This window comes from Henckelia pumila, chromosome 3 (genome assembly GCF_033568475.1).
Source record: "Henckelia pumila isolate YLH828 chromosome 3, ASM3356847v2, whole genome shotgun sequence".
In the NCBI taxonomy this organism is placed as follows: Eukaryota; Viridiplantae; Streptophyta; class Magnoliopsida; order Lamiales; family Gesneriaceae; genus Henckelia; species Henckelia pumila.
Window position 1 is genome coordinate 35,359,524 of NC_133122.1, and position 24,464 is coordinate 35,383,987.

Here is a 24,464-nt window from a genome sequence, read left to right on the forward strand (position 1 = left end):
TTAGATTTAGGACTATATATATAATATTGAACCAAAATCTAATTTTTTCGAAAAGATACAGTGCACAATTTGCAGTAAATAATAAAAAAAATAAAGTGAAAATGTTTAATAAATATTTTATAATAGGATCTTAAGAAAATTATATATCATGAGTTGAAGAGATATAAAATGTAGAAAATTACCCCATTTAAATAAATAATTAAATTGGTTTTGTTTATAATTCTATATTTAATTAAGTAAAATAATATAATTTTAATAAATTAAAATAATATAATTTTAATAAAATAGCTATGAAAAGTATTAGTTATTTTATCTTAATATTAGCTATACGAAAAATATATTTTTATAATCAATTTTATTTATATTAAAGTAAGTAATGGTCAATTATTTTTTTTAAAAAAATTAATACTTAAATTAATTAAAATAATTTCATAAATAAATTTAATTAGAAATATTATTTAATTTATTAAATTAATTTTGTTTATAATATCTAAAAAATTTCGGAAAAATTAATAATATGTAAAATTAATAATTAATAAAATGAAAAATGTTTAATAAATATTTTATAATTAAATCTTAAAAAAATTGTGTATTATGGGTTGAATAGATAGAAAGTTATAGTCTCAAGAGATCAAGTACGCATTTTCAATATTTCACATGGTATTTGGTGCAACAAAAACTTTGGAATATTTTCCTAATCACATGAGTGACACATGTTCAACTAATCATTTATATGAAAGGACACGTTTGCTAATTTTATAAGAGGTTAGAGTTGGAGATGCTTATTAAAATTTCACATGAGTATTTGGTACGAATAACTCAATATTTTTATATAAATTCATTTCTTATGCATGCAATTTAATTTTTCAAATGCAGGTTTTATATTTAAAAAATAAAATCTTCACATATTCATTAGCCGGAGATATATATAGGGTATGTATATTTATTATTTGTTAATTTTTTTTATAAAAAAAACTCCAAAATATCGCCAATGAGGTTTAAGGGAGGTTTTTTTGGATGCCTTCTCCTTCTCGTTCCACCCTCTTATCCTATTTGAGCACAGCTCTGTTCCTCATCAACGATGGCTTCCACAGCTCCATTCACCCCAAGACCCAAAGCTCAGTTTCAGCAATCTCCCTCTCCCTCCCCTTGTTCTGCTTCCACATCTTCTTCATGGAAACCCCACAAGAAACCCAATTTCCTTTCCATCTCAACCCCCGATGTTCCCAATTTTTCTCAAAGCCCCCAGCTTCACTCAACCTCCTTCCCTGGAGCCCTTAAACTCCCTTCTCTCCACAACCCTTCACCTGTTCTTTCTCCCCCTATATATGACTCTACTGATGAAAATTTTCCGGAGAAGATGGAAATGTTGTCGAATTTACAAGTAATCCCTGATGGGTTTCCTAAAAATTTACCTGGGGAAGAAACTAATAGAATTTTTATCCAGGACCCACCTTGGATATCCTCTATTTTCATGAAAAGTTTGCTTTTTAGGAGCAAGAGTAGAAGTGGGGTCAAAATAGAATTTAAAGAAATGGAGAGGCGCAGCTATTATTTGTTGAGGAGGAGACAGGTAAAGGCAGAGACCGAGGCGTGGGACAATAAGGTGGAGGAGTATAGAGAATTGGAGAGGGAAATGTGTGAGAAAAAACTTGCTCCGAATTTGCCTTATGTCAAGAAATTGATGTTGGGGTGGTTCGAGCCTTTGAGGGAAGCCATCTTGAAGGAACAGAAGACCCGGAGGACTAAGAAAAATAAGGCGGCTTTTGCGCCTTTTGTAGATGCCCTGCCTGCTGAAAAAATGGCTGTCATCGTGATGCATAAGATTATGGCGCTGATGATGATGGGTGGAAAGGAGGATAGACATGTGCGAGTCGTGGATGCAGCAATTCAAATCGGGGTGGCCATTGAGCAAGAGGTCGGAACTATCATTTTGTTATTTGAGGCATTGAGTCTTTTTTTGCCACTAATGGTTTTGCCAATTACGGATCATATTAGAATATTTATTTTTTACTTCCACTGCCTCCCTTGGATATGCATTTTTGTTGCTCGTGGGTCTTCTTCGTTAGTTGGGCTGTATAAGATTATTTTGAAGATGCTGAATTAAATTGGAATAATTTATAATATTCAATACCACAGATAAGATAGTGACAATAGTAATAATAAAAATAAAACAAGAAGAACAAGTCATTGAGGTTCACGTGGGGGTGCTCTCTTATGACTTATGAGGGATTATGCATGTTGATTATTAGCATATGTTCTTTCTTATGTTGATATGGATAAAGGGTGGTTTTTCATCTTTATTATTTTAGCTACATAAATTGATGTTTTTGTTCAACTTATGCTTTAAATTATTGAAGTATATGTTATTGATGGAATTGAGCCTAGTATTATCCGGATAATCATTCTATGCAAATGTCTGGAGCATCAAGTAATGTTTTAATTTAGTTCAGAATGAGATGAGGTTGTTTTACAAGGCAAAATGAAAATGGTTGGCATGTTCTTCGTGCATATAATTCAGAGTTCCTACGAGGAAAGTAATCCCATAGTTTGATAGCACATTTTTTCTTCAGCCAGACAAGGTTCATATATTGTTTCGGGGACGCTGATTAAAGAAGGTCTTTTGGATGATTTTGCTGCTTGTGATAAACGTGATCAGATTCAGCTATATTGACGAACATTTGCCGCTTTGAATTTGTGATTGAGCAGTTTAGGTCGAACATGATCAGATTCAACTATATTGACGAATGTTTGCTGCTTTGAATTTGTGATTGAGCAATTCAAGTCCCTGTTATGATGAAGAAAGCACATTATGTGTTTGCGAGTATCTATTTGCTCTGTGTTATCTCATTAGACTGTGAGGTCGTTCATTCACGTCAATCCTGTACTTTAGAACAACAAACCCCTGTTAGCATTCTCTCACTTCACACTTTTGCCAAATCGGAATTCGTTTTCTTACTGGATATATATAAGTATGAAGATTAGTAAATAATTGAGTCTCTGTAATTGATTTTTTTTCCAGGTAAGAATCCATAACTTCTTGGAGAAAACAAAAAAATTTCAGGGAAGAGCAAAGGGTGAGGAAAGTGAAGGAGATTCAAGTAAGGACGCAGCGCTTTTAAGAAAACGAGTTAGGAGTCTAATTAGAAAGAACAAGGTGATTGAGGTCCAAAAGCTGGTGAGAAATGAGGAATTTAAGTCATGGGGTCGAGATACACAGGCTAAGGTTTGGAGCTCCATGATAATCGCAGAACTGAGTTCTTAACATTTATGTACTTACCTTCTTGTTTCTCAGCCATTTAGATGTCTTGCAGTTGGGCTGTTGTCTGATACAATTGTTAATACAAACTGCTTATGTGCAACCTCCAGTCACTCAGTCAGCTGACAGTCCCCCTGATGTCCGCCCTGCATTTAGACACGTTTTCAAGATTGCAACCAAAGATTATGGGTGAGTGATATTTTATTTAATGGGATTTTAATTTTTACCATCATAAGATATTGACACCAAGCATGTGTAATATGGCTGATAGCATTGACTGTTGTGCATTGCAAAATCACCTAAGCAACAAGTTGCATTTTGTTCTGGAACTTCTGATTGTCAAGTTCATGAATTATTGCGAGCTCGTAGCCCATAGGTTTGATAAGTTTTGTGGTTAATTTGGTGGGCAACTTTGGTGCTCATAATTTTTGCTCCTCGTCTCTCAGGCAGAACATTGTCAGGAGGTATGGAGTTATTGACTGTGATCCTCTTGTCCTTGATGGGCTTGATACCACTGTGAGTCGGTTCTATAGCTAATTTGTTTCATATTTGTCTTATCCACAAAGTTCTTGTTTTTGGCTCTTGGCATCAACATATTGCATTCCTCTACGTGGCTTGCAGTGATTAGGTCAATGACTCTTTATCTTTTTTTTTTCATCCACATTATGGAGATGTGTAATGTGTTAAACAAAGTGCAGATTTTGATCTTTATGAAGTTCATTTTGACACTGAGCCCTGATGCAATTCTTACACATAATTGAGAGTCACTTGTGAAAGTAGTTTCTTTCATGTGAAAGTGCAGTACCTTTTCATCTTTGAAAGTTCTATCAATCCGGTTTTGGATTTTGTTTTTTTATCTTCTTCAAGCATCATAATTAGCTTTCACCATTGTCTTGAAATCTCTAATTTTATGCCCTTTCCAGGTTAAACATATGATCATTCCTTATGTGCCAATGTTGGTGCCACCAAAAAAATGGAAGGGGTAGACTTCTATTTCTCAATTGACAGTTCTATTTGAAAAAACGCTCTCGTGCTATAAATCTAGTGTGTCAATGGAGTTCAACATAAGATGCCAACACTTGAAAAGAACTTTCATAGACCTGTAACACCCAACTCTTATTACTTACATATTGGAGTGACCTAACCTTGGATAATGATGGGTGCTCTCAGTTGACATTCTTACGTTCCGTTATCAATTGGTCTCATCCTTTCAGGTATGACAAAGGTGGGTACCTGTTCTTACCTTCATATATGATGCGAACCCATGGGTCACGGCAGCAACAGGATGCCGTTAGAGCTGCTCCAGCAAAACAGCTGCAGAAAGTATATGAGGTGAGATGTGCACTCATGTTCTTTACATTATGTTGGCGTGCTATGCACTCAGTTAGGCGATGGAGTCACGCGTGAAATGGCATTTTTTAGGCATCTTCACTATGTTCAATAGTTCAAATGCAACTTTCTCTTCAAAACAAGTACTAACTTAAGTATTGTAAAGTGAAACATACTTATAATGTTCTCTTTGATTGTTGGAGTTATTTTATAACCTCTTCCTCGTACCATGATACTTGTTACTTGGATGCTCTCTATTTCTATTTAGATGTGTTTGAATGAGGTAGTGTGTTAAGTTCTGATTGAATGAATATGCAGGCTCTTGATACTTTAGGAAACACTAAGTGGAGAGTGAACAAACGTATATTAACTGTGGTGGAAAGTATTTGGGCCAGTGGAGGCAACATTGCTGGTTTGGTAGATCGCGAAGATGTAAGTGTAACTTCCTTATTATTTTGTCTTCACTCGTGGAACCACGCTGATGCCACTATTCTCAGAAATTGTGTGATATGTGAAGCTTTTGAGCCACATCTCTCTGATCTACTGATCTGCACAGAATAAGTTTGCCGTATCATGATAGAAATACTTTTTTCATAGTGTAGGTTCCCATTCCCGAGTTGCTCTCTAATGATCTGCTTGAAGTTAAGAAATGGAAATGGAATGTGCGAAAGACAAAGAAAATCAATCAAGAGAGGCATTCTCAAAGATGTGACACCGAACTCAAGCTATCAGTACGATTTTAATCATTTGGAACTGTTTATTGTGCAAAAGTAAAAAAGTATTCAAGTTACATAACTTTTGTTTCCTTGGTCATCTATAACATTTAATGCCCGGTGCCTGGGATGCATTTTCAAGCATGCAAATTTTTTTACCAGGAGTTACAAATAAGCTGGGTAGTCATTTTTCAATTTCATAGAACTGAAGCAATAATTCCCTCCAAAGGTCCCAAGTTCAATACTGTAAAGTATTAGCTTCCTCTTTGTTGATATTGGGTTTATAAGTTTATTTTTTGTTACAAAATTCATAAACTACCCTGTCTAATATGATGTCTCCTCTATTATTTCATGAATGATAACCTGATGTTATTATTTAATTTGAATAAATCCTTGATGCCCATATTCAATTAAGTACGAGTATAATTCCAGTAAGGTTATAAATGGCCAGCTTGGACAGTTTAGTCTGTTGGGGATCCTAATGCAAAGATAGACAGCGATGCAATTTATTTAGAAATTCCAATTTTAAACCTACATTTGAATAACAGAATTTTTATCTCAATCGGTAACCTGGAGAAGCTGGAAATAGACTTAATTTGTGGCTCTATCAATGCAAGAAATAGAAGCTAATTCATATTCTTTTATCAGCATCACTATTCAGCTTTACGATTGCAAGCCCTCGTTATTATGTTATTCTATTTCATTTTTGGTAGATTCTAAGCCCATGTTAACAGGAAGATGATTTAGTTATGCAGCTTTGAGATAATTTTAATTGTAAATTTAAACACGAACATCAATAATTTTTTACTTACTTTTTCCCAAGAAGCCCGTCCATTGACTGAGTTGCTTTGTGGACTGGTTTAATAAGCATAAGCTAGACGATATTGTTCAAGTTGAGGGGGGGGGGGGGGGTGTGGTCAAAGACTATAAAGATGACACTAAGCAGAAATTTTGTGATTCAGGTCGCACGGAAGATGAAAGATGAGGAAGGTTTTTACTATCCCCACAATCTTGATTTTCGTGGCCGTGCATATCCCATGCACCCTCATTTAAATCATCTGAGTTCTGATCTTTGTCGAGGAATTCTTGAGTTTTCTGAAGGTAGGCCACTAGGGAAGTCTGGGTTACGTTGGCTGAAAATTCATCTGGCAAACCTATATGGAGGAGGCATTGAGAAACTCTCTTATGATGAACGTCTCTCATTTGTGGATACTAATGTAGCCGAAATATTAGATTCTGCTAATAACTTCCATAATGGAAATTGTTGGTGGTTGAAGGCTGAGGACCCTTTTCAGTGTCTAGCTGCATGTGTTAATCTTGCTGAGGCCCTAAATAGTTCATCACCACACACTGTTATCTCACATCTGCCAATTCATCTGGTATGCACTTGTAACCTGCAGCTCATTCTTGCTTTTATCAACTTCCATTGATGGAACACTAATACAAGATAAAATAAAAGGGTGGCGGTGACTGTATGACTCAAAGGCTTGATGAAAAAACATGGTTTTGAAAGAAAAAATTTACTGTCGTATTCATGCAGCATGTAAAAAGAATCTGAAAAAATCGTAGATTCTTGATTCTGCTGATTGTCATTCCAAGAGATTCAGTAAGGCGAAATTTAGCTTCAAATTTACAGATGGTTTCTCACTTATTCACAGCCTTATTTTTTACGAGCTGCTTCAATTTTTATTTCATGTTGCTCACGACTTGAGCAGTCTATACCTTAGATCTTAGTTTAATGGATTTTTTTTACCATCACTCGCTTTTCATCCTTCCAAAATATCGTGTTCTCCTTTTTTGCCCCTTATTTTTGTCCCTCGACTTCTATTGTGATTTTTTTTCTGAGCATTTGAATTTTACCATGTCATTTGCTCTAGTAATCTTAATATTCGTTGTTCGGTTTTCTGATGTAGGATGGCTCCTGCAATGGCCTGCAGCACTATGCGGCTATTGGAAGAGACAGTGTAAGCCATTTTTTCATATTTGTTTATCTTCTGTGGAGGACTTTGTGTGCCTAAAATTTGTGTTCATGATTTATAGCTATCGGGGATGAGACAGATAAACTCTTGTTTTTTCAATTAAAAGTTATATTCTTGAAGCAGTTTAATGCCTGAAACTCTTTTTTTTTTTAATAAAAATAATAATAATTGTTAAAAATATGAACGACAAGAGAAGGGAGAGAAATATTGTTTCTCATATATTTTACTAACTTCTAGAGTACAATATAAATAGAAGAAAAGCTAACCTAATAATCTGAAATCCCTATGTTTCAGTATTATTATTCAAACTAGATATGTTACCTTCTAATCCTAAAGAATAAATGATAAGATAAGAATACTCAAAATTTAAGATAATATCCATATCTCCAACACTCCCCCTCAAGCTAGTGAATAGATATTTATCATTCCTAGCTTGCTTGTCAATTCTTCAAATGCTGTTTTCGACAGGCTCTTAGTCAAGATGTCTGCAACTTGTTGCCTTGAAGGAATATAAGTCATGCACACACTCTTATCTTCAATCTTTTCTTTGATGAAATGTCTATCGACCTCAACATGCTTTGTTCTATAGTGGTGGACCGGATTGTGGGCAATATTTACAGCTGCTTTGTTGTCACAATAAAGCCTCATAGGTTCTTTGTTGGGTATTCTCAGTTCTTCAAGTACCCTTTTTAACCATATGCCTTCACATAGTCCTTGAGCAACAGCGCGTAATTCAGCTTCTGCACTACTCCGAGCCACTACCGATTGTTTCTTGCTTCTCCATGTTACAAGATTGCCCCACACATATGTACAATAACCGGTGGTGGATCTTCTATCCATTACTGACCCTGCCCAATCAGCATCTGTGCAAACTTCTATTAATCTTGGTTCCATTTTTCCGAAGAATAGACCTTTTCCAGGAGTGCCTTTGAGATATCTTAGAATTTTTCTTACTGCCTCCAAGTGTATGCTGCATGGAGAGTGCATAAATTGGCTAACCACACTCACAGCATAGGTAATGTCAGGCCTAGTGTGAGATAAATAAATTAACCTTCCAACCAGCCGTTGGTATCCTTCTCGATCAACGTTACTCTTATTATCTCCTGGTCCAAGTTTCAAATTCTGCTCCATTGGTGTCTTAGCTGGCTTGCAACCCAACATGCCTGTTTCTTTCAACAAATCTAGAGTGTATTTCCTTTGGGATATGGTGATTCCCAGTTTGCTTCGTGCTACTTCCATTCCCAAGAAATACCTAAGATTTCCAAGGTCTTTGATTTCAAACTCAGTAGCCAAAAACTTCTTCAATTCGTCTGCCTCTTCAAGATTATCTCCAGTGACGATGATGTCGTCTACATAGACTATCAAAATAGTAATTCTTCCATCCTTGGAATGTCTGAAAAATAGAGTATGATCAGTTTGTGCTTGAATATATCCACGACTTTTGATGGATCTAGTAAACCTCTCAAACCACGCCCGAGGAGATTGTTTGAGTCCATATAGAGCTTTCTTCAGTCTGCATACTTGGTTAATTCCCTGTTTTTCTTCAAATCCAGGAGGAAAATCCATATACACCTCTTCATTGAGGTCCCCGTTCAAGAACGCATTCTTCACATCTAATTGCTGTAATGGCCAATCAAGATTAGCAGCTAATGACAATAAAACTCTTACAGTGTTTAGTTTGGCTACAAGAGCAAAAGTTTCTTGATAGTCTATGCCAAAAGTTTGAGTAAATCCTTTAGCCACCAATCTCGCCTTGTACCTCTCAATGCTCCCATCTGCTTTATACTTAATTGTGAAGACCCATTTGCATCCCACAGTCCTCTTATCCTTGAGCAGTGTTGTGATCTCCCATGTGCCATTTTTTTTCAGAGCATTTATTTCTTCAAATACAGCCTTTCTCCAATCTGCCCTTGCTAGAGCATCATGAATAGTTCTAGGAATCTCATTAGTTGAAAGGTTACAAGTAAAGGTTCGAAAATTGGGAGAAAGATTATTGTAAGAAATAAAATGTGAGATAGGATGTGCAGTACATTTTCTTACTCCTTTGCGAAGTGCAATGGGTATATCAAGTTCGGAAGAGTTTACCTCTGGTTCAAGGGCTTGTGGAGGTGGATCCGTGTTATGGACCAAAGTAAAGAAAGCCCAGTTACAGGTACAGAGGCAGTGATGGGCCCAAGTAGCAAAGGAGTTACAAGTGCAGAGGCAGTTATGGCCCAACTAGGAAAGGAAAGCCCATAATCAAAAATGTGTACACACGTAAGAATAAGAAGGGGTGAGAAAGGTGATGGGGGGTATTCAGTTACGTCTGTTTCTGAGTGAGACTAGCGTGAGCTAGGGAGTGTGCACAGAGTGAATCTCTGGGATAATCTTGTATTGAAGGTATTCATTTATTTGATCACAACAATTTGGTCCGACCTGCCGGATCGAAGTGGAGCTTTGTGTTGCGATGGCCAGCACCCGTTCGGAGGCAAAGGTGGAATCGTTGGAAAGGTCGGTCATGGGTTTGCAGGAAGGGATGTCCAAGGTACAGGGCGATGTGGCGATGGTTTCTCAGGCAGTAGGGGAACTATTGACGGTACGGGATGAGGTTGTTTCATTAAACCAATCTGTGTCAGAGTTGAAAGGAGTAAAGGCGCTGATGGAACAACTGCTGTTGCGGGAGAAAACGGGAAACAAGGAGGGTCAGAAGGGAGGACATGGGGAGATTCATACCGAGGATCATGCATCGGGGCACTTTGGCGAAGTAAATGGGATTCATGTGCGCGAGGGGCCACACCAGTTCCACCAGGCGTTGAAACGAATTGAACTACCATCGTTTGAAGGAGGGGATCCGTTGGTTTGGCTGGGCAAGATTGAGCAATATTTTGAGCTCCAAGGTACGCCCCCAGACCACAGGGTGAAACTCGCTTACATGTGTATGGAGGGATCTGCCGTCCACTGGTTCCGATGGACACGATCACGGTTTCTCGAGTTAGATTGGGACACTTTGGTGGATGAATTGATCAAGAGGTATGGAGGGAAGCGCGCGGCGAATCCTTACGAGTTATTAGCCTCTTTGCACCAAGGAGATCTGACGGTGACTTCCTACATCGAACAATTTGAGGTTCTGTTGGCTCAAATTGGTAATCTCCCGGAGGAACAAGGGCTGGGTTATTTTCTGAGTGGTTTACGTGACGAGGTGCGGCGGAAGATTGGGATTCACGATCCTCGCACGGTTGCTCGCGCCATGGATTTGGCTCGGTGGGCTGAGGATGAATTATGGGGCGAGATGTCTGGTGGCAGGATGAATCCCTATCCTTTGGGCCAGAATAGTGATTTTCGAGGGGGGTATGCGAACAGCTGGATGGGGCGGGCCCAAACGTTTGAGAAAGATAGGCCCAAAACCAACTACCAAGGCCACAACAGTAATCGTGGGGGTATATGGCCCGATTCAATTCAAAAGAAACCAAACCCAGTGCCCTCTCCCATGAATTCACGCCCTAACACTATGCCGGACAGAGGGGTGAGATCACGACCGAACAATCCCGTAAATAAAGAAGGGAGGATATTCTCACATCAGGAGTACTTGAATCGTAAAGAGAAAGGGCTCTGTTTCAAGTGCGGCGAGCCTTTTCATCCGCTGCACAGATGTGCCCATAAATCTATGCGGGTGATTTATTTTGCAGAGGATGAGGAACTTGGGGACGACAAAGAGGGATTTGAGAAATTGGGAGAGGCTGACATCGACCCACTGCCGAGTGAGGGCTTGGAGGAAAACCCCGAGTACAATACCATCGAGTTGCCACTGTACTCGGTTGGGGGGATTAACCATCCACAGACTATGAAGCTACGAGCTAAGTTGGGGGTACCACGATTATTGCGATGGTGGATAGTGGAGCCAGCCACAATTTCGTCTCTCGCACCTTGGTCCAGGGCATGGGGTTGGAAATTGATGAATCTGTCAAGTTCACAGTATGTTTAGGAGACGGTGGGCGTGTACCTTGTCAAGGTGTCTGCCGAGCATTGAGTTTGGACTTAGGGGAATGTCAAATATTCATTGAGGGGTATGTGTTTGAACTGGGCGGGATTGATGTCATTTTGGGCATAGATTGGTTAAGGACGCTGGGAGATGTGGTGGTCAACTGGAATTTGGTTCAGATGTGTTTTACATGGGACTCAAAGAAAGTAACGTTGCGAGGGGACCCTACCCTGAACAGGACCCTTGTCTCGTTGCAATCTTTGGCAAAAACCGTGGAAATAGAGTTGTGTGCGATGGTGTGGCCCAAGTGGGAGGCAGGTGACGAGCACAAGGGCGACGCCACCAACTTAGGGCAGCAAGATGAATTTCAGCGACTGTTGCAACGGTTTGAGGGGGTTTTCCAGGAACCTCATGGGCTGCCACCGCAAAGGAAGAAGGATCATGCTATTCACATAAAAGATGGATGTGGCCCGGTATCAGTCAGGCCCTATCGTTATGGGCACAATCAAAAAGACGAGATAGAAAAGATGGTAGCCGAGATGTTAAAGGCAGGGGTGATTCAGCCAAGTGTCAGCCCCTACTCTAGTCCCGTGTTATTGGTGAAAAAAAAAGATGGGAGCTGGCGTTTTTGTATCGACTATAGGGCTTTAAATGATATCACGGTGGCCGACAGATATCCCATACCAGTAGTAGACGAACTTTTTGATGAGTTGCATGGGGCTCAGATTTATTCTAAATTGGATCTCAAGTCAGGGTATCACCAAATCAGGGTTAAACAGGAGGATGTGGAGAAAACAGCGTTCCGAACTCATACGGGCCATTACGAGTTTCTGGTAATGCCTTTTGGATTGAAGAACGCCCCCGCCACGTTTCAATCTACAATGAATGAGGTATTTCGACCTTTTCTTCGACGATTTGTATTGGTATTCTTTGATGATATCCTCATATACAGCAAGAATTGGGAAGAGCACGTTACCCATGTGCGCACTGTTCTAGGTGTGTTGGAGGCAAATCAGTTGCTGCTCAATAAAAAAAAATGTCATTTCGGGCTACGACAAATTGAATATCTGGGTCATATTATTACTAATCAGGGGGTGTCGATGGACCCCAAGAAGGTGGAGAGTGTGGTTCAATGGCCACTGCCCAAGTCAGTAAAAGGCATAAGGGGTTTCTTGGGGCTCACAGGATATTACCGCAAATTCATTCGTAATTACGGAAAGATAGCTACCTCTTACTGATCAGTTGAAGAAGAATAATTTCAAGTGGAATGCAGCGGCCCAGAGTTCTTTTGACGCCTTGAAACAAGCCTTGGCTACAGCACCGGTTCTGCGTATGCCAGATTTCTTGAAGGAGTTTGTCATCGAGTGTGATGCATCGGGAGTGGGGATAGGGGCAGTGTTAATGCAAGACGGGCAACCACTAGCATACTACAGCAAAGCTTTGGCGGATCGAGCTACATCTAAATCCACATATGAGCGGGAACTCATGGCTTTGGTTTTGGCCGTACAACACTGGAGGCCTTACCTATTGGGCAGAAAGTTTGTGGTTTTGACTGATCACAAACCACTACGAACGCTTTTGTCTCAGCGTATTTCAACACCAGACCAACAATATTGGCTTACTAAGCTCTTGGGGTATGAGTTCGAAGTCCGATATAAGACAGGGCTGCAAAATCAGGCAGCTGATGCCTTGTCCAGAAAATATGAAACAAAAGACCTGAAGTCAGTATTTCTACCAAAATGGGGGGAGAGCGAAGAGTTGTGGGTGGCAGTTGACAAAGATCCAATATTAAGGGAGATCAAACGCAGGGTACAGGCTCATGAGCCCCCCTCGGTCCACTATTCCGTAATAAATGGGTGGTTGTTGCACAAGAACAGATTGGTACTTCCAAAAGACGGGCCGTGGATCAACAAACTCTTGGAAGAATTTCATTCCACACCTTTAGGAGGGCATTCGGGTGCATTACGCACTTTCAAGCGCCTTGCAGGGGTGTGTTATTGGCCTCGAATGAAGCAGGATATTTACAAATTTGTGGCTAGTTGTCTAATATGTCAGCAGCAAAAGTATCAAGCTTTGACTCCTGCAGGGCTTCTACAGCCACTACCCATTCCGGAGGTGGTTTGGCAAGATATAGCGATGGATTTCATTTCTGGGCTTCCGAAGTCGAGAGGATATGATGTTATTATGGTGGTTGTCGATCGTTTGTCCAAATACGGTCATTTTGCGCTGCTGCGACACCCATATTCTGCCCGAACAGTGGCTGAACTTTTTGTTAAGGAGATAGTGAGGCTGCATGGGGTGCCCAAGTCAATTGTCAGTGACAGGGACCCCGTATTCATGAGTTTATTCTGGAAAGAATATTTCAAGATGCAGGGTACTAAGCTTAAAATGAGCTCTTCGTACCATCCCGAGACAGATGGGCAAAGCGAGGCTCTCAACAAGTGCATCGAAACATATTTGCGATGTTTTGTGACAGAGCAGCCCCGGAGTTGGGCATCGTGGCTACCATGGTGTGAATTTTGGTACAACACCGCATTTCAAACCGCGGCAGGTATGACCCCATTTGAGGTTGTGTATGGACGAAAAGCTCCAAACCTTTTACAATATTTGCCGCAGGAAATCTCTGTGGCTGCAGTAGCAAGCGAGTTACAAGATAGGGATGAGATCCTTCGACAATTGAAGTACAACCTTCAGCGTGCTCAACAATCAATGCTGAAGCATGCCAACAAAAAAAGGCGGGACGTGGAGTTTCAAGTGGGGGAGTGGGTTTTTCTCAAGCTCCGACCCCATAGACAGAAATCAGTGTGTTCGCGGGTTAATCAAAAGCTTGCTGCCCGTTATTATGGGCCATTCCAGGTGATTCAACAGTTGGGTGCGACGGCCTATAAATTACGATTACCAGCAGGTTCTAGAATTCATCCGGTATTTCATGTGTCGTGCCTTAAGAAAGCAGTGGGCAGCACAGAGCAGACACTTAACCTTCCTCATGAGTTAGAACAAGATATGTCCACTGACTTTGAGCCTGAAGAGATCATGGCCCAAAGGCTGAAGAAGAAACATGGAGTTTTTGTCCGGGAATTGTTGGTTCGTTGGAAGGGGAGAAATAGCGATGAGGCCACATGGGAAGTCGCTATAGATTTCATTGCCCAATTTCCTGACTTCCGTCTTGAGGACAAGACTCGTTTTGAGGGGGAAGGAATTGTTATGGACCAAAGTAAAGAAAGCCCAGTTACAGGTACAGAGGCAGTGATGGGCCCAAGTAGCAAAGGAGTTACAAGTGCAGAGGCAGTTATGGGCCCAACTAGGAAAGGAAAGCCCATAATCAAAAATGTGTACACACGTAAGAATAAGAAGGGGTGAGAAAGGTGATGGGGGGGTATTCAGTTACGTCTGTTTCTGAGTGAGACTAGCGTGAGCTAGGGAGTGTGCACAGAGTGAATCTCTGGGATAATCTTGTATTGAAGGTATTCATTTATTTGATCACAACAATCCGGTTCAGCCTCTTGGTTCTGCTGAGCTTTAGTTGGCTCTATCCGTTCAGCTCGCTTTCTCCTAGAATAAACAAAGAATTTCGGTGCTGCTTCATCTCCCCCTGTTTCCAAATTTTCAGTTTCTGTTATGGGCATCGTAGACTTAGATTCTGTAGGTATGAAACTGTCATTTGAATTGTTAGGCACAAGCACAAGTGGGCTGGAAGACACGGAAACTTGCTGAAGTGGTGTAGGTGATGGTGGTATAGGAGTTTGCCATGACTGATCTTCAACCGTATTCTCCCCCTGAAGAGAAGTGGTGGGAAAGAAGGGCTGAGACTCAAAGGACGTGACATCCATGGACACAAAGGTTTTTTTCAGCTCCGGAGAGTAGCATTTATAGCCTTTCTGAGTTGCTGAATAACCTATGAACACACATTTTATGGCACGAGGGTCAAGCTTGGACTTGTTTGGGTTGTGATTGTGCATGAAAGTAGTGCACCCAAATGTTTTAGGAGGTAATGATGAAATGGCACGAAAGAGGGGATATTGTTTTAACAGAGTTGAGAGAGGGGTGTAAAAATTGAGGACTCGGGTAGGCATTCTATTGGTTGGATACGCAGCTGTTAGTACCGCTTCTCCCCAAAGATACTTTGGAATATGCATAGTGAACAACAAAGCTCTGGCCACCTCTAAGAGATGACGGTTCTTTCTCTCGGCAATGCCGTTTTGTTGAGGTGTGTTTGGGCAAGAACTATGGTGGATAATACCCTCACTTGAAAGATAATTCCCAAGAATGGATTGATAGTATTCACGGCCATTATCAGTGCGGAAGACTTGAATGGTGGTTTGGAATTGTGTTTTGATCATAGAGTTGAACTTTTGAAAAATTTGGCCAGTTTCTGATTTTTCTTTTAAAAGGTAGACCCAACACACCCTAGTATGATCATCAATAAATGTGAGAAACCATCGAGCCCCAGAATAATTCTTTACACGTGATGGACCCCAGATGTCACTATGAACTAATGCAAATGGGTGACTTGATCTATAGGGTGTAGCAGGAAAAACAGAGCGTGTGTGCTTGGCTAGTTGACAAATTTCTCATGATAACAAGCTGGACAAGTTAGAACTTTTATTGCCAAACAAAGATGGGAACATATGTTTCAAATACTGAAAGTTTAAATGTCCTAATCTACGATGCCACAACATAATTGTGTCTTTATTGGAAAAATAAGAATCTATTTCAGCCTGAAAAGCTTGTTTATTCTTAGGAATAACAGCTTCAAGGTAATAGAGCCCTCCTTCCATTCTAGCATTGCCAATTGTCTTACCCGAATCCTGCTCCTGAAATATGCAACAAAACTTGGAGAATTTAGCTGTGCAATTTTGATCTATGGTGAGCTTGCAAACTGATAACAAATTGCAGGTCAGATTTGGGACATGTAAAACAGAGTGAAGGGTTAATGAATCTGAAATGCGAACTGAACCTTTACCAGCAACAGTGGAAAATGTTCCATCCGCAATTTTAACTTTCATATTGCCAGGGCAAGGAGAATAAGATGAAAATAGCAGGGAACTACCTGTCATATGGTCAGAAGCGCCTGAATCGATGATCCAGGGTTGGTTTGCTTCTGTTACAGCTCTATATGCAGTGGAAAAGGTACCTGTTTGTGCTAGGGTACATGAGGCTGATGGAATTTTTGTCATGGATTGACTAATCAGCTTCTGAAGATGTTCTAGTTGATCTCTGTTCAAGTTAAAGCTCACTGATTCAGTATCAGGGAATGAAGATGGGTTTGTAACACTTTCAGCAGTTGCTTTAAACCCCCTGTTATCATAACCCCTACTGCGTGGCTTCCAATTTGCAGGCTTCCCATGCAACTTGCATTGAGACCTCTTTAAAATTTTTTTGGAATTTAATACATCTGAGGTAGACTCCTTGGATTCCTTAGAACTCTCCGTCATGGCTGTTTTTACTATGATTAATACGGAACAGAAACCGGTTTTGATACCATGTTAAAAATATGAACGACAAGATGAGGGAGAGAAATATTTTTTCTCATATATTTTACTAACTTCTAACTTCTAGAGTACAATATAAATAGAAGAAAAGCTAACCTAATAATCTGAAATCCCTATGTTTCAGTATTATTATTCAAACTAGATATGTTATCTTCTAATCTTACAGAATAAATGATAAGATAAGAATACTCAAAATTTAAGATAATATCCATATCTCCAACAATAATAACAATAAATAAATTCTAGCAGCATACTTTCTCGAAGTATCTTTTTATGGCTGAACTGTATGTTTATGTTGTAATCCAAGACGCAGTGTGAATTATCTTTGTTTGCACTAGCATATGATGGATCTGTCTGCTAAATTGCAACCGAAACTTATTGAGTTGCATTTTACATTTCTTGCTTTATTGTCTATTGGCCTCTCTATAACCCTTTGAATGCTCTTTATTGTGCCTTTAATCATTATCGACTCGGGCCTCTTGATTTCTCACTTGAAAGCTTTAAATGACATCACACGTCTCTTTGCTGGCTTTCTGATTGTTTTCAGTTTGAAGCTGCTGCTGTCAATTTAGTTGCCAAAGATAAACCTTCTGACGTTTACTCAGAAATTGCAGAGAGGTTTGTTGATTTGACCATTAAGAAATTAATTTTGTTGCAAATTGAATACTGGAATCTTATCAATCAGATTTGATAGAAGCCTCTTCAGCCAAACCCACTTCTAAACCTGCTCATGCATACTTTATTCTCATGTATTTCTGGCAAGTCATTTTACCTTCAATAGTATTATTGACATCATATGTGCCATTCATATTTACTTACTGTCATTTTAGGGTCCATGATATCATGAAAAGAGATAGTATTAAGGATCCTGAAACTGATCCGAATGCCTTGCTTGCCAAACTCTTGATTGGTCAGGTTCGTATTTATTTTATAGAATTACCAGTAACTGAACTCTGTTTTCCTTGTTTTGAGACATCATTTTCACATCCAAGGACCTGATTTATTGAAAGCTTTTAGGTAGATAGGAAACTTGTCAAACAAACAGTGATGACTTCAGTATATGGAGTCACCTTTGTTGGTGCACGCGAGCAGATCAAAAGAAGGTTGGAGGAGAAGGGTCTCATTACTGATGACAGACTTCTCTTTTGTGCAGCTTGTTATGCTGCTAAAGTAAGTTTCATGCACAAGAAAGAGTTTTGTTCTTGCATCAATGTCGATGTTACTTTTTTATTCTACTTCCTCCTTTCCTTTTTCTGCAAGTTCAATTGCGTTAACTTCTTGATTTTAAAGAAATTATCGGTGCTTGATTTCTCAGCTAACTGCCCAAGCTAAGTTTGTTTCTTTCGCCCGTTACCGCACTTTTGTGTCATTTGCCCAGTAGTATTCAACCGATGGAGTGGTGGTCATATGGTTAATGCCCATAATTTCTAAAATTGTCATGTCACTGTTATGGATTGTACCAAAGCATTCATGACGATACCATAATATCAAAAAAGTGTAATAAATATTTGATAAGACAACAAAAAATTTACGTAGTTTATCCAATATAAGCTACGCCCACGGAGCTACTGCAAATCTTTATTATATGGAGAAATTTTACAAGTCTATACAGCAAAACTCAATATCTCACAATCTCAACACCGAGTATAACCAAGAAATGATTTCTCTAACTCACAAAAAAAATAAACACTCGATATTTTTCTTTGTATTGCTCTATTGAATAGAGCTTTTGATGGGATGATGGAAACTGAAAGAGATGGAGCTCTATTTATAGAGCTCCCTGTGCATGTGAAAGCTTGAGCCGCAGCTTCAATTTTTTCTTCAGTCGATTGCATGTGTAAATCTTTTCACAATCTGATACCCACCATTCTTGACAATTTAAAGCTGTCAACACCAACCATACTGACAACTTGTCTTTACAGTCACCTTATGTCTTGGATTACTAGTTACTGGACATTTGACTTTGGTTAAATGCATGGCAAAGTTGCTTAGTTTCTAGTTTGATTTTTGTAGTCAGCATAAAATTACTGAATTATATATTTTATTCTCGATTAGTTTAGTTTTTTTGGATCAATCACGCTCCTTGTTGAGTTATTGTGTGGCCGCGTGGGTATATAACTCGGTAATCCAATCATGCAAGCGTTTGGACATCTGGCACTCGACAAAAAACCTTATTATTGTCAAGGTAATCCACAAGTTCTTGTTCACCTTTTAGGCACCACTCAAATGTTGAGTAAGCGGTAAGGGTGTGCAGGCATCATTAAGTATTTGTCAGTTACACCCTGTTACATTTGCTAGCAGAGTTCATGGTAAAGGTTAATTTTTTTTATAATCATCGGGTTTCAATGTTTGTTATAGACGTATAGTTCAAGCTTACTGCTGAGGATTCAAACATGTGCTCAAGATCAGGGATTTTATTGCCAAAGAAAAGTTGCCATGCTGAAAGAATTCTCCTTACTTCAAACATTGACAGTGAATGAGAATTCAGTAGACTTTGACATGTTTAATCTTAAAACCTACTACTGAACTTAGTGATATTCATTCCATGATAGAGTTTCTGACTATAATTATACAACAATCAAGAACATTTGTGGTGTCTGCCAACCTTTCTAGAGTGAAGTAACATGTGCACCCTCTTATAATATCTAAGATTTTTCTGAAAATAAATGTTCGTTTCTTTTTGCTGAATTGAAATTGTGATAATATTTGAAATGGCTTGTTAACACATTCATAGATCTTTCACAGGTTACGTTGACTGCCCTTGGTGAATTATTTCAAGCTGCACGTGCTATAATGGGTTGGCTAGGTGATTGTGCTAAGGTTTGTCGAAGATTGCAAACTTATTTATATTATGTTGAAATTCTTACTGTTAAATTTTTTTAACAATAGGAAGATGGTGAAAAGAGTAGGGGCAGAATACCACAAGCCACTCATAATATAACTTAATGCTAAGCTGTTTTTGTACGGTAACCTAGGGTGTCAAATCCACTTGCTACTTTTATGCATCTGTAGTTTGTTTAATCTACTGAAGTGAATATAAATAAATTTTGAAACATTGAGAATTCAACATAAACTAAAATTTAATAAGAATTTATCAATTTAAATACAATGAGATCAAGAACTAGGCATCGGGATTTCACTTGAATACTTGATTAATTCGTTTTTTAACTACCAATTTTAATTTCGTGGTACTACTTCATTATATGATTCATGTCTCAAATATACAATCAGAATATATTCTGTGACAACAGAATTGTAAAAATTCTCCTATGTTTGTCTTTTTGAGGCGTTTCCTTTCAGTTAAGAATAATGGGATTTGCCATTTACATGGTTTGTGATTGACAATATACCTAGGATAGGTTCCAGTAACTGATAGTACATGCAAGAAATCTACAAGAAACAAATAATAAGCACATAAGAAAAACATGAGTGAAACTGCAACATATAGGTATATCATGTGTTTGGATATATTGTCCAACAATCCATTTTCTCACGAACAACGAAACCAAATGCCAAATGGTAGCCTTATAGGCTCTTATTTTCATTTCAACTCCAAAACTCGTGTTCACCAATTTTCATATTTACCAACAAGAACCTATCAAAAATAAAACTTTTGTCCTTCAGAAACTGATATCAAAATGTTTGCATCATTGAAATATATTTTTCATAAACCACATCTCCAGGAAATATTTTCCAGAAAGTGTAGAAAGCAAGATCAAACATAGCCATAATATATGGATTAATAAAATTGAAGATATAAATAATTATTCTCAAAAATAAAATGATTGGTAAATCTTATATGGGAAATAAGGAATATTATAATTGAAATTCATAATCAAGATCTTCAAAATTGTAAAAAGGTCTACCCTAACATGTGGAAAGTGGAAAAACAATGTTTTGTTGAGCCTTTTCCATTAATGCAGGAATTATATTTTTAATGTACAACCCAGGGTTTGTTCTGCATGTGAGCCCACTTCTTCTACCCTCTACGGGTTTCTTTAAGTTATACCCAACCTTTTATGCATTAAATAAAAACAAATAAAATTAACAATTAAAAAGTTACTGCAGAGAAATGCTACTTTTGGGTATTTTTTGCTTTACGCTCTGTCAATTAATTTTGTGACGTTAAATGCAGATTTTTATTTTCTCATTGTTTGGTCATGAGGGTTTATATCCAAGAACGGATGCTTAGAGGACTAGAAAAAGTTCTGAATGCAATTACTTATCCTTATGAGAAAGCATCTCGGAATGAATATTGTTAAAATGATTCCTAAATGAATCTCAATAAATCTTGTGAAATTTATATTCTGATCTTGATGATATCTGTTAAGAAATGGACTTGGAACTAACTCAACTTCAAAACCTAGCTCAAAGGGGAAGGTTTGTCTTTGTCTATATATTAAACTCCAGGTTATTTAACCAACCGATGTGGGACACAATTAACATACCAACACACCTCTCTCACGTCTAGGAATGAAACGACTTGAGCGTTGAGACATTAACGGGTGGCCCAACTATGGGACGGATGACCCAATTATGGGCAGTCCAACAAATACGGCGGGTCTGATCTGTAATACCATGTTAAGAAATGGACTTAACATTAACAAGATTGATGTATAGAGGGCTAAAACTCTGATTATTCTCGCCTGTTTTATAATAAAATGAACACCTGCCTATATATGTGAGAAGACCAAGGATATAATAGAGTAGGAAATTATTCCTGTATATATCACAATAAAATTGTGCAAAAAACTTGTTGTGGTCTTGACATTATCAAGTATAATTCCAAAATATTATCTCTAAGGCGACGTGTTTGTTAAGTAGGTCGTTGTTGTCTGCTGAATTTTATATTTTTTTTTTGTACAATGAAATTTGACAGATTATCTCCTCAGAAAATCAACCTGTTCGCTGGACAACACCTCTTGGTCTTCCTGTAGTACAACCATACTTTAAAACTAAACGTCATGTTGTAAGTGTTGTACTCTCAATTAGACAAACTCACTTTATTTTGTGAATATGTATTTTGTGTAAACTTAACTAGATGGAATCATTATGGTACCATAGCGTGAAAGCATACAAATTGTTTTGATGCCCATAAAAGAAATAGATTGTGAAAGATCAATGGTATCAATGCTTTGCTAAATGATTTTTGCAATCTAACAAGCTGACTGAGTAATAGTCACTAGTCAGTATTGGAACCATTAAATTCTGCCATGGTCATTACTGGAATGCCGTTTGCTGCTTCTTATCCAAATTGTGGGCACATTCCTACTGTATTGGAATCGACATTGTTAGTTGCATGATTTAAAAATAATTTAGCATTTCAAATATCACATTGCATGATGCAAATACAACTTGTGGATTTGTTACTGTCTTACTGATTTGAGTCATGACTCGCGTCTATGCAGATTAGAACTTCTCTTCAAGTTTTGGCTTTGCAACGTGAGGGCAATTCAGTAAGTTGGACATTCCTCGGTTAGCTCTCTCATATTTTTGCGAAGAATTTGGCCTTGCAATTATTAAGGGCTGTATTACAATGTCTTACTCCAGGTTGAGTTAAGAAAACAGAGAACTGCCTTCCCTCCCAATTTTGTGCACTCGCTGGATGGCTCACACATGATGATGACTGCCATAGCTTGTCGGGATGCTGGAATACGTTTTGCAGGTTTGTTTTGATAATTCTACACTCTTATTCATAGCTATGCTGCATGGATACTGGTATCGTATCGGATACGACACGGATACGGCTACACGGAAAATTTTGAAAATATAAGACACGATACCGGCGATTATTAAAAACTATAAAAAAATATTATATATATATAATATAAATTTATTATTAAAATTTAAAAATCCTAGAATAGAAAACTATATTTCATCAATGATGAAAGAACGAGAGCATGAAAGAAACGGGAATGAGGAAGAGTGAAGAAAAAATGATAATTTAGGGCTTTTTTAGGCCCAATTCATTTAATTTATTTATTAATTAGTCCTTAGAAATTTATTTTTTTCAATTTAACCCTTGAAAATTTTTATTTTTTTTGCAATTGAGCCCAAACGTATCCAGAAATGTGTCCTAGCCGTATCCGACTGGTTAAACTTTTAAAAAGTCAATGACATGGTTTTTGCCATGTCTGACACGTATCTGCGTGTCGTGTCCGTGTTCGACACTTCAAAAATGGTGAGAGTGATATCATCGTGCGAGTGAGTTGTGTGGGAAGAAGAGGAGATGCATATGTGGTGCGCGGAAAGAAATATTTGGGATTCAAGATGCAATGGAGTTTAGCATGTTTATTATTATCACCATAATCTTTTGGTGTCAATTGTGCTACATGTTTCCCATCTATTGACGGCCAAAACTTAGTTGTGATATTTCAGAACTTGCATTCTCTGTTGATCAGATTGTACTATGGAAAATGAATCAGCTATATTTTCTTTTGGATCACAGGTGTGCACGATTCCTTTTGGACTCATGCATGTGACGTTGACAGGATGAATCAAATACTAAGAAAAAAATTTGTTGATCTGTACAGCATGCCGATACTGGAAAATGTGAGCAATCTTAACATGTCAAGTGTTGTTTTGTAGTGTTACATGGTGTTGAACTCTGCTGTTGCTTCCTTTATTTAGTGTCTCTGTGTGCGTGTGAAAGATCTTCTGGATGCTCGGGAGTTGAATAATAGAGCCTACAATTTTTTTGCACCCCTACCTCTCGGATTCTAAACCACCTTCTAAGGATTATTGTTTATTTGTTTTTCTTATTAAATTCTTAAATAAAGAATACATTCAAAAACGCGAGTTTACTAAGTGTAACAGATCAATGCATGTGAAATATATGCATCAATGTCTTTATTTCACAACTCCAACCTGAGTTCGTAGACCATATAAAGCAATACATGCTACACTACTTTGTTTTCGTCGAAGTTACTTTTTAAAGCCTCTTCTGTATGGCACATTGTTTACTGTCATTTTATATGATTAACTCGCGTTTTATCAAATGAACTGCACAAACAGCTGCTTGAAAGCTTCCAGGCATCCCATCCAAACCTGAACTTTCCTCCTCTGCCGGATAGAGGAAATTTTGACCTTGAAAAAGTTATTGAGTCTCCATACTTCTTCAACTGACTGTACCTAATCTGCCTGTCTTCGAGCACTTACATGAACAAGGCTATCTTGTTTAGCTTTCTATTGAGAGGCTGCACTTGAATGCTAGAGAGTTCAGCACACGCTGATTTCAATATGAGAAGAGATGACAGCTTGCTCTTCAGAAAATCAGAGGCATTCCTGCAGGGACTAGCTATTCTGGGATATCTGGAAATTGCTTCATTCATCAGCCATCAGAATTGGCTTGTAAGAATGTCTGCGTCTTACTAACCCTTCACGGGAAGAACTTCAAGATTGGAGGGTTGAATTATATTGTTGAGGGCAAGAACGAGGTATAATTCATTCCTTGGGTATTGAAAATTGGTGTTTGGACGTCGCTTCAAACAACGTTGCTTTCCTGCAAGTGTGTACTGTTATCTGTATGCTGTTGGAGCTGGGAAGAGCAGAGCAAATCTAATTTGCCGACGGGGCTAACTGCTAACTTTTACTTTGTAATATGGCAGCATTTGTATTTTTATATGTTGCCAAAAATACATTGTTGGTCAAATAGGTTTTTTATGGCCTCTTTTTCCCCTGTAAATTAACCTTCAAACACGAGACATTTATTCATGTATGTATGTTAGATCTTGG

At 38.4% G+C, this 24,464-nt stretch overlaps 1 protein-coding gene across 3 annotated transcripts; it reads left to right on the forward strand.

Moving 5' to 3' along the window:
* The first annotated feature begins 1,042 nt into the window (after positions 1 to 1,042).
* Positions 1,043 to 24,464, forward strand: LOC140893124 (DNA-directed RNA polymerase 3, chloroplastic-like). 3 transcript variants are annotated; one of them, XM_073302190.1, is made up of 19 exons: positions 1,043 to 1,918; positions 3,023 to 3,226; positions 3,315 to 3,448; positions 3,706 to 3,775; positions 4,183 to 4,241; positions 4,474 to 4,591; positions 4,907 to 5,020; positions 5,186 to 5,319; positions 6,248 to 6,680; positions 7,215 to 7,265; positions 17,278 to 17,348; positions 17,561 to 17,645; positions 17,748 to 17,900; positions 19,476 to 19,550; positions 21,610 to 21,699; positions 22,139 to 22,186; positions 22,281 to 22,395; positions 23,179 to 23,282; positions 23,745 to 24,464. In XM_073302190.1, the coding sequence occupies exons 1-19, from the start codon at positions 1,082 to 1,084 to the stop codon at positions 23,853 to 23,855; spliced, it is 3,006 nt and encodes a 1,001-aa protein (XP_073158291.1). In that variant the 5' UTR covers positions 1,043 to 1,081; the 3' UTR covers positions 23,856 to 24,464. The 3 variants fall into 3 exon arrangements, 2 of the variants coding, with proteins under 2 accessions (XP_073158291.1, XP_073158292.1); XM_073302191.1 differs by having other exon boundaries at positions 5,191 to 5,319; positions 6,264 to 6,680; XR_012153033.1 differs by lacking the exons at positions 22,139 to 22,186; positions 22,281 to 22,395; positions 23,179 to 23,282; positions 23,745 to 24,464 and having other exon boundaries at positions 19,465 to 19,550; positions 21,610 to 21,666.